Genomic DNA, 16,431 nt, shown 5'->3' with positions numbered 1-16,431 from the left:
AAGCGTTCTTCTCGGTCCCGCGCAACTGGCCTCGTTCTGGCGGTTCGGACGGACTTTCGCCCACATCAGGCACTCTCAACGTGACTTCCTCGACCCAAACCAAACGCATTCTGGTTCAATATAACTCGTCCTGGCTTCCAAACTCTGATTTTACGGTTGATGAGTTCTATGTTCATTAAGCTATTATTTGAAATGTCACGATTAAACCGTGGTTTAACGTAACCCATGTCTTTAAATATCTGTTCTTTTGGGTGACACTAATGCTCGGAGAGGAATCGTAGGTTAATCAAATCCGATCCTGCTCGCTTTCGTTCGCTCGTTTCTTTCTTAATAAAGGGGCGACCTACAGCCAATAAAACAGCACAGAATCAACAGCGACACAATTAAAAGCTTTTCCCAAGATTAGCCCAGGTACAGCTCTGTGTCTCTGGACGAAGAACTCTCAACGGCAGTACAGGCAGAACGGTCTGGAATACTCTACCTGATTATGTGGTTTTTTCCCCCAAACCCCAAAAACTTTAGACTGTCTACTATTGACCTCACCCCTTTCTTAAGAGGTCCGTAGGGGGCGTGCATAAGCGCACCGTCCCTGTCCTATTTCTTTTATATATATTTTTTTCTTATATGTACCCATGTATTCATAACTATGTTTTTACTTAAACCTATTATCTTGTAAGCAATTGACAAATAAAAATAAATAAAAAAAATAAAGAACACGACACCTGGCTTTAAGATCCTATAAGGCAGCGTTTCTCAACCTCACTTTTTAATTCTGAGAGTTGAAGTTTTAAGATGTAGTAGATCTTTAAAAAGTTGTCGAGTTTGGGAAACAGTGCTATAAGGCAGGGGTCTCTAACCTTGGCAACTTTAAGACTTGTGGACTTCAATTCCCAGAATTCTTCAACCAGCTTTGCTGGCTGAGGAATTCTGGGAGTTGAAGTCCACAAATCTTAAAGTTGCCAAGGTTGGAGACCCTTGCTATAGGGAATGGGAATGGCGGTGGACGGACCAAGCTCCGGTATGTACTCTTGGCACAGGAAGTTTCGCCATCTATGGAAGGAAGGAGAAATCGTGTCACTCGCCAGAGTGTGAGTATGCGGTTCCTCGCCCGTTGCCTTTAGTTCCTGCTCCTCTTCTGTTCCTCTTAGTCTCCCTTATGAGCGGCGGTGATGCGGTCGTTGGTGGGGTTCTTACTGGTCCTGGCAGCGGCCACCTCGGGCCTTTATTTGCTAACTGCCTGGTTGCCTGGAGGGCCGCGCGCGAAAAGCGGGTAAGTTGGCTGCCTCCTCTTTATTTCGGGGTCGCTGTCAGGCCGGGCGCTCGGGTCCCGAAGCGCACGGAGGAGAGCCGGCGAGTTTTGCTTTAACGGCGATCAGGCAGTTGAGTTCTGCAAGATATCTCCGCTCACGATGGGTCTCAAAGTCCAAAGGCCGGCGGTCTGGATTTTTGCTGGAAGTGGCTAATGACTCCGTTCGCCGACTGGAGAATACATCGCCATCGACACTTCACAGACGCGGCAATGGTGCTGCTAGGATCCCGAAGTTGTTATGCAACCTAATTGCAATGGCGGTCTACAATGATTTGACGACCCTGGCGAGTGTCTGATCTCCTCGGGCGCTTTGAACGACACTATTGTGTGTAGAAAAGCGATTGAGTGATTGCAGTAAACTATATCCTTCTGCCTTGATGTAGGCAATAGATGTCCTCCAAGCTGATTTTAAAATGCTTTTGGCATAATAGTCTATTCAATGTTAAGGTCTCTTAATTTGATTTATCCAGCAAGGATGGTCTTTTGTATTATAGTTTGAGAAATTACAGAAATTATGTAAAGGCAGCAAGGTTCATACTTATATGAATAAGTATGAACCTTGCTGCCTTTACATAATTTCTGTAGCAAAGATTACAGATCAAAGATGTCACTTTGTCCATACCATTCCACGGGGCAAAGTAATTGCACAATAAGAATTAGGTTTAGAAACACACCATCCTTTCCCTGTAGGATCCTCCCCAATTATTTTGCATACCTATTGTTGGTTGCTCTACTACTAGCAACAGCAAGCTTCCTCTATAGAAGCACTGAATAAAAACAGCATATCTACTCACATTTTGCCTAAGTAATTTAAAAGGATTAAGTGAAGTCCAGCAAAGCAATAAACATAGAATGAAATAATCTTGGTGTTTCATTTACTTTCTCTGAGGAAATCAGGAACATTTCCTGGTGCCTGTAGGTTTTTTCTTCCATTCAATTGTACCTGATTCTTGGAGATTATCTGGAATGTCTTTCTTTTCCTCAGAAATATATGTCTTTTTTTCATAAGTCATCTTTTTCTTTCACATGTCATTTTTTCCCTCAACTATATAACTTCTCTTAGGAAAAAATATTCAGCAGGCACCATTTAGTGATACTATAAGAATTTAAGAGAATAATGCAAACAAATCTACTAAATTTAAATATAGTTCAATTCACAGTAATTCTGGGGGTTTAGGAAATATTGTAATACAAGAAAACATTAAACAAAAAGGAACAAAAGGTATCTAACCCATATAGGAACTAAGAAGAAGGGCTTCATGCTTGCCAGAAGAGCCATAACTTGGGAGCCCTTTTGATGCACCAGTAGGGTAATTTGAATCTGTAGTGCTACAGAGAAGGCATCTTTTTGGGGTCCATTGTTTAATTGAAGAATTCCAGTACAAATTATCAGGAGTTAAGTTACTTTCTAGAGAAAAGACTAGATTGTTGAACTACAGAAGTTTTTGTTTTCTCTTAAAATTCTAAGGGTCATTGTATTAAATTGACAGCACAGATATTTACAATAGACCAAATAAATAATTTTTTTCAGACAATATATAATAAATGCATTATCACAAAAGTGTGATATCTATTAACTTGGATGTTTTTTAAAGGCTTCCAGATAGACATCTGGATAATTGTTCTATCAAAACCTGTTGGACATAAAGATTCAATGTTATATCTTGATTGGGTGCAGCATGCCTTTATCTACCTATATCAGGAGAACAGTAGTGTGAGAACTATCCCCTGCTTCCAAGAATACTAGAGGCATCTAATTGGTCACTGTAGGAAATAAAATGCCAGACTAAGATGAACCTTGGCCTGAACCAATAGAGCTGTTCTTATGAATTGGGGCAAGTTGAAATGAAACAATATATGGCATGACTAATTATACAGCCACAGTTTAAGGAAGAACACATTGTTTATAGGCATAGTATGGTTTTTGTTGTATGAACATCACAAATGTATAGAGCTTTTATTTTTTACATTTAAATTATAGTAAGGGTCTCATAAATTCTATAGATGACTTGGAGACAAAGTTTAGTATTTTAGTGAACAATTGGAAATTTTGTTCCCTGCTGCTAGCAATGGTAGAGTAATTCAAGTGGGATTTTGGTCCGTTTTCAGATAAAGTTTAATATTATCTATTGTTTGGTTTTCTACTAGTTTCAGCAACTGTATTTCAGTGATTGTATACTTCCAATAGAGAGCCATTTTGGTGTAATGGTTAAGACATCAGTCCAGAAATCAGGAGAGTGAGTTCTATCATAAAACCAGTTGGGTGACCTTGGGCTGGTCACATTTGTCAGTCCTAAGAAGGAGGCAATGGCAAATCACTTCTGAATAAACCTTGCCAAGAAAACTGCAGGGACTTGTCCAAGCAGTCTCTGAGAATTGGACATGATTTAAGGGAAGGAAAAAAATATTTGTGGTAATGTTAATAGCTGCTTGTTTCCATCACAAAATCCATTCTCCTTGAGAGGGCGGATCTGGTGTCGCGGCGGTTGGACGGACGATCTTGATCCTCCAAGATCGCCATCGATATCTTAGCTGCTGGTCAGTCCCCACGGACCTAAACTGTCCCGTAGAGACGGTGATTGACAAAGGCAGTCCTGTTGATCCCAGGGACATCGCAAAGTCCCTGGTTGATCCAGGGAAAGCCCTTTTTGCTGGCGGCGGAGAGGCAGCCTTCCAAGCTGCTGATTATTTCTTGGAGAGAACACCCTGAAAAAATTAAAGTGGACTAAAAGTGAAGAGAAAAGAGTTTGAGCGGCATGATTAATTGTCAAAGTGAAAGTTTTTTTCTTTTTTCCCCCATTTAATTGGAATTTTGAACTTGGCAAAGCTGTTTAACTTTAAGCTGAACTGGTACTTTTTAATCTTTTTATTTCTGTTTGTATTTCTTTCTCCTTTTTTTAACAATCCTTTTGAAAATTCTTTTTTGATTAAGAATCCTCTGCTTGATTTAAGATTTATTTTTTCCCCTTTAAAAAAGTGGGGGGGAGATTTTACTTTTTTTTCTTTTAGTTCCTGGCTGTAGATTGAGGAGGGGGAAGTGAAAGTGAAGGAAAGTAAGTAGCACTGCCGCCCAGAGGCTTGGATACATTGTTTCTTTTTTCTTTCACTAGTTTGTGTTACAATCAAGGATTCTGAGCTGTGTATTGGAAAAGATAGAGATGAGCATGGCAGTTTGTTTATTCAGGTGCTCATTTGTGAACAGATAGCTGGAGTCTGGAGTTGAAGTTGAAAGAAAGAAGATTGAAGTGACCTTGAGAAACTCTGAGCTGATTTATCAAAGAGCCTTGGATATTTGGCGGCAGAGGCTTGTTTTATATTAGAATTGCTTTTTATCTTTTGCCTTCCTTTCTACCCCCACCCCACTAGTTGGGCTTTTTTTCTGTTTAATTGGATTTTGACTTTTTAAACCAGGAACCAGAATGTAAATCTTTTTTTTTTTCTTTTTGTTTATTAAGAGGAACCTATAGAATATTTCTCTTTCTCTTTTTTCCCTTTTTTATCGTTGATTTTTTACTTTTTACATTTACCATTGTAATTAATTGGATTAAGGTATACAAGTGCCTGAAGACTTTCTTTTTCCTTTTTTCCTTTGGAGTGGCAACTGTTTGCCTTCGTCTTTTTTTTCTTTTTTCCTCTTTTTTTTCTTTTTCTCTCTCTTTCTTTACAGATAAGCATTATAAGATGAGTAGAAAGACAATAGCTTCTTCGATACCAACCCTCTCACCATCTAGAGGACAACGATCTATACAGACAATATTACAACAGGAAAAAGAGAAAGAGAAGGAAGTGACATTACAGATGATTATGCAAAGAATCTAGAAGATTGAGCAAAAAATTAAAAAGACAGATGAGAAAGTGGAAAATATTCAACAGATGATGATGAAATATGAAGACAGATTTGAAAAAATTGAAGAAGAAGATATACAAAAATATAAGAAAATTGGAGACATTGATATTCGATTGAGCGATGTCGAGAAGGGCAGATGTGAACCATTAGGATGGGAAATAGATAAATCAAAATGTTATCTAAGATTTCAAAATATAGAAGAAGGAAAAGGTGAAAACCTTGCTGAAATAATGGCAGAAATATTGTCAGAAGCACTGGAAATAACCAAAGAAAAGATGATGGATGGGATGGATGAAGTGTTTCGTGTCTATACAAGATATGCAACAAGGAATAGACTACCAAGAGAAGTTCACATTAGAAGATTATTAAGACACAGATACTCCAGGTGGTGAGAGAGAAAACACTAAAATATAAAGACAAAGAAATTGTACTGAAACAGATACCAAGAAGAGTAAGAGAGATGAGAAGAGAATATTTATTCTTGACTAAAGAGTTACTTAAAAGAGGAGGAAACTACAGATGGTTGATGCCAGAAGGCCTCTTGTTCACTTGGCAGGAACAAAGACACAGAATTGACACAGTTGAAAAAGCTGAGCTATTCTACTTAGAATACTTTAGAGGAAAGGAGGAAGAAGAAAGAAAGGAAGAGTCATTGATTGAATTTCAAGAGGAGTGTATAGCAGTAATTGAAAAAGAAAAAGAAGGTGCAGTAGGCGGCGAACCCAGAGAACAACGAGAATTGAGATCTACTAGAGCAATAAAACCCTCTTATAAAGCTTAATATGGATGAAAGAAAATTGATTTTGATTAACATAAATGGACTTAATTTGGCTAATAAAAGAAGGAAAGTATTTCACAAATTAGAAAAATTAAAATTTGACATAATCTGCTTACAAGAGGTACATATTAAAAAACAACATGAATATATACTAAAACAAGGAAAACTAGGGAAATTATTTACGTCGCTGGCACAATTCAAAAGAAGAGGTGTGGTATTATATATTAAAGAAACAATTTTTGCAGAACTAATCTACACAGATGATGATGGAAGGATTCTGATGATGGAAATAACAGATAACAGCATTAAAACACTTCTAATTGCAATTTATGCCCCGAATGATAAACAAGAAGAATTCTACAGAAAATTACATATGAAAATAATTGAATTGGACTATGTTAATATTTGTATGATGGGAGATTTTAATGGAATAATTAATGACCGGCGGGATTATAAAACACAGAAAACAACAAAGAAAGTTAGAAAGATACTACCAAAATCCTTCCTTTGAATAATAGAAGAATTTAACTTAAAAGATGCATGGAGAGAGAGAAATGCGGAAAGTAAGCAATGTACTTTTTATTCAAACAGGCATACATCCTGGTCTAGAATAGATATGATATGGATGTCAGCAGAATTATTGACTAATGTACGACAGATTGAAATAGAAACAAGCACTTGGGCAGATCATAATCCAGTGTCAGTTATTTGGAAAGGATACAAGAGGAGATCTAGATGGACTTTAAATAATATGATATTAAAAGAAAAAGACTTTAAACAGAAAATAGAGAAAGAACTTGTTTTCTTCTTCAAAGAAAATAGAAAAGAGGATACATCTTTACAGAATCTCTGGGACACAATGAAGGCCTACACAAGAGGCTTGATAATAGATTATACTAGGAGAAGAAACATAGAAAAAAGCACTTAAGACATTAGAGGATGACTATAAAAGATTGGAAAAAGATTTACAGAAATCCCCACAAAAATATATTAAAAATAATGGATATAATTAAACATAAAATGGGACTAATGGAAAAAAAAGAATTAGCACAAAAAAATAAAAATGCCAAACAGAATTACTTTGAATATGCAAACAAACCAGGCAGATGGCTAGCTTATAAACTGAGAAAGGAAAGAGAAGCAAGAAGGATTAGTCAATTAATAAATAAAGAAGGACAGGTTTGGTATGGAAATGAGGAGAAGAAAAAAATTATACAAGACTAACTGTACTTTCAAGAGAATATTCAAGAAGAAAAAATTAAGCAATATCTACAGAAAGTGAACCTACCTCAGATACCTAAAAATATTGAAACAATGTTAGAAGGAAATATAACAATGATGGAATTAATAGAGGTCCAGATGGTTTGCCAGCAGAATTTTACAAGACTTTTCAGGAAATATTGAATCTTCATCTTTTAGAAGTTATGAATGAAGTTATGTGGAAGAAAAGAATACCAAAAACATGGTCAGAAGCATACATTACACTTATACCAAAGGAAGGTACAGACCTGCAGCAAGTTAAAAATTATAGACCTATATCTCTATTGAACTCAGACTATAAAATATTTGTTTCAATTTTGGCAGAAAGACTAAAAAGATACTTAAATAATTTTATTCATATTGATCAAAATGGATTTCTGCCAAATCAAAGAGACAAATCAAAGACAATGTGAGAATTATTTTGGATACTCTGGAATATTATGAAGCACACCCTGAGAAGCAAATGGCCTTCATGTTTCTAGATGCACAAAAAGCCTTTGATAATGTGAGTTGGCAATTTATTTTAGTGCAATTGATACAAATGGGCTTTGGTAAAAAAATTATCCAAGCCATTGAAACAATATACCATGAACAAACTGCAAAGGTGATGGTGAATGGAGAATTAACAGAATCCATAGATATAAGAAAAGGGACAAGGCAAGGCTGTCCATTGTCGCCTCTGCTGTTTGTGTTAACATTGGAAGTGTTGAACAGGAATATTAGAGAAGAAAGAAATAAAAGGGATGAAAATTTTAAAAAAGAGGAATATAAATTGCAAGCTTTTGCAGACGACCTGGTATTTATATTAGAAGACCCATTGGAAACAGCACCCAAATTAATAGAAAAAATAGAAGAATATGGAAAAGTAGCAGGTTTGAGAATAAATAAAAACAAAACAAAGATATTAACAAAGAATATGTTAGCAAGACGAAAGAAAGAGTTGGAAGAAATTTTAAAAATACAGCTCACAAACAAGGTTAAATATTTAGAGATACATATTACACCAAGATGTAGTACACTGAAGGAAGATAACTGTGTTAAACTCAAACAGCAGATTGCGACAGATTTGATAAAATGGGAAAAAAATGCAACTATCATTGATTGGGAGAATATCTACAATTAAGATGAATATATTGCCTAGAGTTTTATATTTATTCCAGACAATTCCTATTCGACTAGAGAAAGAGTTTTTTGAAGATTTAAATAGAATTGTATTGAAATATATTTGGCAGGGTAAAAAAGCAAGAATAAAATTAAAACTGTTACAAGATGCAAGAATAAGAGGAGGGTTTGCCTTGACCAATTGGGAGCTATATTACCAGGTGTCAAGTTTGATGTGGGTAAAGGAATGGATAAACTAAGGAACAGTAGATTATTGACTTTAGAAGGCCATGACTTGCTGTTGGGATGGCATGCCTTTCTCTGGTATAAGGGAACTAAAACACAGGGGTATTTTAGAAGACATTATATTCGAGAGGCATTGTTTTTGAACTGGGAGAAGATAAAAAGACAATATTACTTAAAAATTCCAACATGGATATCAACTATTGAAGGTTTTTCTTATCCAATAATATATAAAAAGGAACAAACAGTTAGATATGGTGAGATATTGAATGAAAAGGGTGAACTTAAATCTATGCAAGCGTTGGAAGAACAAGGTGTAAAAATGAATTGGTTTTCATATTTGCAAATACAATCTAGGTTTGATAAAGACTCTAAAGCAGAAGGTATTTATGATAAGTTGACTGATTTAGATAAAATTTTGATGGGTACTGATGAAAAGGTAATTAAAAAACTTTATGGACATCTATTAGAATTTAAATTGGAGGAGGAACAAGTTAAAGAAACGATGATTGCTTGGGGGGAAAAATTTGGATATGGGATTGATTTAGAAAAATGGCAAAAATTGTGGTCTCAAAATTATAAAATGACAATGTCAACTGCATATAAAGAAAATTTGTATAAGATGTTTTACAGGTAGTACCTACTCCCGACAAGATTTGTGAGAATGTTTAAGAATAAATCCGATAAATGCTGGAAATGTCATCAGATACCTGGTTCATGTGGTGGACATGTTTTGACACAAAGAAATATTGGACTAAAATCCACACATGGTTGGAAAAAATGATAAAACAACATATAGACTTTAAACCAGATATCTTTTTATTGGGAGTCATACCGGACATATACAATAAAGAATTGAAATATTTGATTGTAAATGTTTTAACAGCAGCTAGAATTGTATTTGCAAAGAACTGGAAAAATGACAAAATACCTATGCAGGAGGAAGTTATTAAAAAAAATTATGGACTGTGCTGAAATGAGTAAACTGACATTTGAAATTAAAGAACAAGAAGGCAAGCAATTTTATATGATATGGGATTTGTTTTATCAATGGTTGGATAAAAAGATATGGTAAGGTAACAGTATAGATAATTTTGTTATGGAAGTTTAATAGACTGATACAAAATATAATGTAGACATATATAACCATTGGATGACAGCATAATATAATATTGATGGAATAAATAGGATAATTAATAATTGATAAATAGATAAGCATTTGTTAGTTTGACAATGTGAGATTGATATAAATTGTGAACAATGATCATGAAAGGATCGCACAAAAGATTCTAAACCAACTGACACATTGTATGTACAAAATGGAAGATGGTTTTATATTTTTTTTATGTATTGTCTGTGTATGTTTGTCTTAAAATAAAATATATATGTATAACACAGTCCATTCTCCTTTCTAGTCCTGCAGATACTGTTATTGTTAAGGGTACATTTGTCTTTTTCTTGTCTGAAATATGTTAATACTTTTTTTAAAAGAAAAATTAAGATGTTTTAATTTGGTGTTTCCTTCTAACCTCATAATACATGTTATGTAGCAAAAAGATCAAATATCAATATTTGTAAGATTGAACTGATTTATTTTCTTGAGAGAGCTCCATGTTGCAATAAACCTGTTAATCTTCAAGGCTAATCTCATAATTATCCTGTGTTCCTTCTTTTAATCCAATCATTTTGCAACTAAACTAATTATGCTCTTTATTAGGTCATTAAAATTCCCTTCAGATCTAGAGGAACTACAAGAACTTGCAGACTTTCTACAGTACTACAATAAAGAGCACCATGCATATGTGATTCTGCTTTTCTGCAGTGCTTACCTATACAAACAAACCTTTGCCATACCAGGCTCTGGTTTTTTGGTATGTATATATGATATAAAAGTCATAGATTGATTTTACAGTATGTTGCAGAAACAATTATTCCTGTACTTGTGTTGTTAGATATACAATTCATCCTTCCATAACATATATATTCTTCCTGTTATTTTTATGGAACCCTTTCATGAACACATCTAGAAATGTGAGTATTATTTTGTCCATTTCTAGGAAGACCCCTTCAGGATATAATAGGTGGATGTGTAAGAGAGTTGCCCTGGGAGCCCTGAGATTTTATTGTGCCTTTTAGGAGGTACTGTTTTTATTGCCTTGTGAGCTGTCTAGCGTTGTGATTACACTATGGATAGCAGTATAAGTATTAAAAATAAATATTCTATCTTGCTGAAAAGTCAGAGTAAATATTTTATATTATATATTTTATAAATGTATCATTTAACAAATCAGGAACATATACTAAACTCAAGGAATCATCTGTCAGAAGGTTGTAAGGTTAAAAAGTAAATACTACTCATAATATTTCCAACCTGGCCTAAGCATGTACAACAGAGACAAAAAAGCAAGCTTTCTTTGTAGCATCTGTTGCCACTGAGCAGAATTTCAGATGAGTCATAAAAATAATTCATCCTCATTTCTTCTCATCACCATGATTTCAATCCAAGTTATGTTTTATTGGACTCTATTTTCAAGTAAAATTGGTTCATTCTTATAATTCTGAATTATTTCTACTGTTCCATTTATTATTTCAACCTGATGTAACATGACTTTTTTGAGTTAGCTGGGAGGGAGGGAGGAACAATAGAAAAAATCTTGGTGGACAGCTGTATAATAGCACATTCAGGCTCACAGTACGGTATTCTGTATTAAGAGCAGCAAACACCTCTGTTTTATACCCAGTTTATGGATTTTGCAGGGACATCACTGACCACTGCTATTGATACTATGAAGTAAATGGACCAGGCAAGGCTGTTCTTATATTCTTATTGTTCATAAAGCCCTTAATGCTTTCCCCACAGTTTTTAATGGACTGGATCACTATCTAGTTTTGCTCTAACAGAACATCCTTGCTGGGGCTCTCTTTGGACCATGGATAGGACTTCTGTTATGTTCTACTTTGACTTCTGTGGGTGCTACTTGTTGCTATGGACTATCCAATATTTTTGGGAAAAACTTTGTTACCTACTATTTTCCTGATAAAGTCACCATGCTTCAGAGGAAGGTAAGAAAAAGCTAATTACAGTTAAATTTTATTTAGTAATAGTTAAGAATTGTATATAATAGAATTCAGTTGTATATGGCTGCACCTAAAATGTCTCAGGTTCAATTTCTGGTACTGCAAGGAAAAAATCCTATCTGAAAACTTGAAGACCTGCTCCTAGTCAGTATACAAAATTCGAAACTAGATGGCCCAGTGGTCTAGCTTGGCAGAAGGCATCTTGCCATGCTTCTGTGACTATATTCTTGCTGACAAAGTTTACTGCTAGTGATTTAACATGCACTGACTAACGTTCTAAAAATATTCCTTCATGAGTGTTACATTGGTTTATAAGATTTTAACAATCCAAGTTAGAAAGTTATTAGAATCCAAATTAGAAGATTAAAAAAATGATTCAGAGAACATAATGCCACCATCTTGACCTCCGTAGGCATTTCTTCAAACTTTTCCAAGTGTATAATTATCTATACAAGCCAGGAAAAGATGCAATTTCTTTTAAAGATATCAACTTATAGTTGATATTTTTTGCTAGTATGGGCCTATACCTAATCAATAGAAAACAAACAATAACCCCATGGTAACTATACCTTCCGCAAGCAACTATTTATCTACTTCATTTATGCCAGTGGGGAATGTCTGCTAGTCTTAGATCCTAATTAGTAGCCCACATTTGGAAGGACTCCTTCCAGTCATAGATGGGCCCAAGATGCAGGGGGGGAAAAACCCTGCCTTTAAAAGGCAGAAGGCAGTTTTCAGGCATTCCTCCTCCCTTCACTGCTTTCTCAGGCTCCTCAGATTTCAAAGAAAGAAGAATTAGCAGAAATACAGTGTTCTTCCCTCGTCCCCATTCTCTTGTGGATGGGTTCCTTAGAGGAACAGTTGACTAATTGAATATTGTTTAGAACATATTTTTGTATTACAGTACTGTACCTTTGGGAGAAAAAAAGAAAGCAGTTTGATCCTGCCTGATTTTTATCATTTTTGGTGGGGTTTTCTTTGACAGGTAGAAGAAAATAGACATTCTTTGTTCTTCTTCTTGTTATTTTTGAGACTGCTCCCCATGACTCCAAACTGGTTTCTGAATCTTGCATCTCCAGTCTTGAACATCCATGTGACTCAATTTTTCTTCTCTGTTCTCATAGGTAAGAACAAAAGCAGCATATTTATATCTATAGTGTTTAGTGTATTATTTGGTCTTTCTTCACTTTTGCATTATAATAGATACGTGTTTTCTATTATTCAAATTCAGACGTTTTTGTTTTTGGCTACACATAGCTGAAAGGATTCTTAGGGTTGTTTTACAAGGACTATGGACACACCATAGCTTAAGAAGATTGTACAAAATATTTATTCCTGCACACACCTTTCCTAATAATAGGCTGTTGCCTTGGATTCATCCCAACTTCCTATGCTTTGTAAGTTGATGTAGTCATGGAAATAAGCCTTTGATGGTTAGTCCCTATAACAAATGAAGTTTTTGAAGTGCATGCAACTTATGCCTCCCTCCAAAATCTCTTGTTGGGATTAGGTTTACCTCAGCATGGCTGCTTCTGTTTTAGTTGCTACCAAGTTCCAAGCAGGAATCATACCACTATGCGCTGCTTAGTGGTAGTCCTGGCAGTTGACTAGTAGGCCTTCTAGGTTGCCTGTAATAGCTGTACAATCCCAGATGTCACCACACTTCCTCCTCTGTTTGCTGCCATCTTATCCTTCTTTCTCCTACACAACTACAGACTTTTGTAAGCTAAAGACCTGGATAGGGTTAGGCTGGGTATGGACAACAGCATGTTCCTAAAAGCACCAGGGGGGTGGATTGCTCAATTAACCAAACACCTGGAATAATGGTGTGGATGCCTGTAAGTAAATGGTGTGAATGGAGGAGATGGGTGAATTAATGAGACCATTTTCTCTCAAGTTTCTGGAGCTTTAAGCCTTTATTGTCCTTTGACATAAAGCATCAACTGAGCTGATTCTTGAAGAAATGTGGGTGAGAAGCATTCCTGCCTGGTTATGGCTGCTTTTGGCAAGTGCAGATAGCAACCCCAGCTTCATTCCCTTACAGGCCAGCCCAATGAATACACAAAGCAAATATATAAATAATTTACAAATCACATAGCAAGAATATATTTTTCTATGGTTCCCTTATATTTTGCCAGAAAGTGGTAACAGAAAAACAATGAACTTTTTCGTTGTTGAATATATTACTTCTTATTGTGAAAATTGAAAAGTATCTCCAAGTTAATGCCATAATTTCAACTATTCTCCTTAAAGTGATTAATAAAAACTTTATCAGTACCATTTTTATAATGTGATTTAGGATGTTAAACCAAGTTGTATAAAATGTTTGTGGAGAAAAAATAACAATTATGCAGGTAAGCAGAAGATTCCAGCTTGTTCATATGTAGAGAAATTGACTTATTACATCAAACTTGCAAATACTTTATTTTCTCCAATGACATTTGTAAATTTATGGTTTTTATTCTCCTTTGATGCTCAGATCTATTCCCCTCCATTTGTATATTCAAGACTTTTTCTGTGCAGGCTACAACTTATCACAGACTTTGTGAAATGTGTACATTTTTCTAATCTTAGAATTCTCTTCTTTCACTTACAGGATTGACTCCCTATAATTTTATCTGTGTCCAGACAGGGTCAGTACTTTCACAGATATCTTCCTTGGAGAACATTTTATCCTGGAGTAACTTATTCAAGATGTTGGCTATAGCCATGATGGCATTAATCCCTGGGGCTCTTATTAAGAAGTTCAGTCAGAAACATCTCAATTTAGACAAAAGTGAACAAAAAAGTCACTTGCTGAATGGAAGGAAATGCAACTGAATAGACCACCCCTAAACAGATATGAGACAACGTGGAATTCTATTTAAGGCAGAATTGGAAAATAGGTATTTTGAATCAGCAGTTCTGTTGTCACTGGACTTTGGACTTATTGCTGTTTTAGGCATCTTCCTTTGCTAATTTATAAAGATGAGTCTTTAAAAATACTGTTTTTTTTAAAAGAGCTGAGACTGATATGTCCAGTTTTATAAAATTACTTATGATCCAGTTTACCTAGAAGTCAGAATTTGAGGGACCAAGTGGACCTGCATCTATTGATTTGAGAAAATCTAAATCCTAGCATCACTGAGGAAGTAAGCCTGAAATTGCTTGCCAGATGAACAGCATTTGTTTTGCACATGAAGCAGTTACAGTGTAATATTTGGGGCAAATATTGATTTGTTTAAATAATGGCAATGGTGAATTGTATTTCCTCCCAATGTGAGGAATGCAGTGAAGTTTTGTATTATTTCCTTTCACCTGTTGGAATATCACAAAGAAGAAAAATGATATAGAGGGAGCTACAGCCATGCAGGAATGGCTTGCCTCTTACCTTTCTCTTTATTAAAATGTTTAATAAGTAACTTATTTTATGATTTTCTATATAAGATAACATGAAATGTCTGTGAGGTCTAGAAGATTTCAGGTTAAGTCTGAAGAAATTTTCTAACATCATGCTCTGAAAAATCTGCATTTCTTACTTTTCAAAATTTTCTAACAATATGCTCTATGGAAAATTGCATTTTTCACTTTTCAAAGTAAAATCTTTTATCTTTACATAATTGTTAGATTAAGCAGAAAAGAATATACTTTGAATATAATAATTGAAATTGTTATATTACTTGTTTGTTCAATCCAGTGTTTCAGTTTGGAAAATCCTATTTTAATATGGTCTTTGTTCTTAATCCAAGTGTTAGTTAATCCCATTTTCCTCTGAATTTCCTATCTGAAAATGGTCTTGACCTTGCTTGTCTCTGCATCAGGCTGCAGCTTCAGAACCTTGTTTCATCCTTTTTGTACTACAACAAAAAATGGATAGAAGACATTAAGGAAAGTGTAAGGTTTCATTTGCCTGATGTCCACAGTGATGCAAGTCTGCCATTTTAGAAATCAAAGCAAGCAGAAGGTTCAGTGTTGGTTACTGGATTTTCTGTGAATATTCCCATAGTTTATTTGAGGTGGTCTTTGCCATACTCTAAATCAGAGGTGAGGAATAATGGTCCCTTTATGACTTGTGGAGTTCAACTCCCACAACTTTTTGACTTGTGTACTTCCATGGCTTGCTCAGGAATTCTGGGAGTTGAAGTCCACAAGTCATAAATGGGCCATCATTCCCCACCCCTGCTCTAAATAAATGTCAATATTGTATTAAACATATCAGTCTTCTTAGCAGACTTCTTAGGATGGTTTCTGTTAAATTTTTGTACATGTGGTGTGCCAACAAAACAGTAATAAAAGATTATCTGAAAAATACACTGCGGCAAGTTATAACAGATTGTCTGGTTTGCATCGGTATGAGTAGCAATTCTAACTTAAGAACGCTATTTCCCCCCACCCCCAATACTTCTTGTCAGCTAAAACTTCATAAAAATTGTAATCTGTTTATTTTCACAGACATTACATATTTATCAGATAAATGGTACTGAAAATAGTTGGTAATTTGATGAAATGACTTCATGTAGTGCCATATGAGTCAGTGTATAGCTCTAATTGTGTGTGTGTGTGTGTGTGTGTTTATTTATTATATATATATATATATATATATATATATATATATATATATATATATATATATATATAGAGAGAGAGAGAGAGAGAGAGAGAGAGAGAGAGAGAGAGAGAGAGAATATTATATTTCCTTCACCCAAAGTGGTCAGCAAACCATCTTAGTTTGAAAACTGTAACTGTACCATACAGAAAAAAATAATGACTTTGAATACACACAGTTATATCTTTGAGTCATACATTTATATTCAAAATTGAAGCTGCAAACACGTA

At 35.1% G+C, this 16,431-nt stretch overlaps 1 protein-coding gene across 3 annotated transcripts; it reads left to right on the top strand.

The window, feature by feature from the left end:
• Nucleotides 1-996: 996 nt before the first annotated feature.
• On the top strand, nt 997-15,906 carry TMEM41A (transmembrane protein 41A). 3 transcript variants are annotated; one of them, XM_026688813.2, is made up of 5 exons: nt 997-1,088; nt 10,256-10,409; nt 11,440-11,601; nt 12,602-12,740; nt 14,213-15,906. In XM_026688813.2, the coding sequence occupies exons 1-5, from the start codon at nt 1,021-1,023 to the stop codon at nt 14,434-14,436; spliced, it is 747 nt and encodes a 248-aa protein (XP_026544598.2). In that variant the 5' UTR covers nt 997-1,020; the 3' UTR covers nt 14,437-15,906. The 3 variants fall into 3 exon arrangements, with proteins under 3 accessions (XP_026544598.2, XP_026544526.1, XP_087821004.1); XM_026688741.2 differs by having other exon boundaries at nt 1,086-1,270; XM_087964878.1 differs by lacking the exon at nt 997-1,088 and adding an exon at nt 7,566-7,699.
• Nucleotides 15,907-16,431: the final 525 nt, after the last annotated feature.

This window comes from Notechis scutatus, chromosome 4 (assembly GCF_049901735.1).
Source record: "Notechis scutatus isolate UNSWTSFEM ecotype Mainland chromosome 4, rNotScu1.2, whole genome shotgun sequence".
Taxonomy (NCBI): Eukaryota; Metazoa; Chordata; class Lepidosauria; order Squamata; family Elapidae; genus Notechis; species Notechis scutatus.
This window is presented reverse-complemented; position numbering and strand designations above follow the sequence as displayed.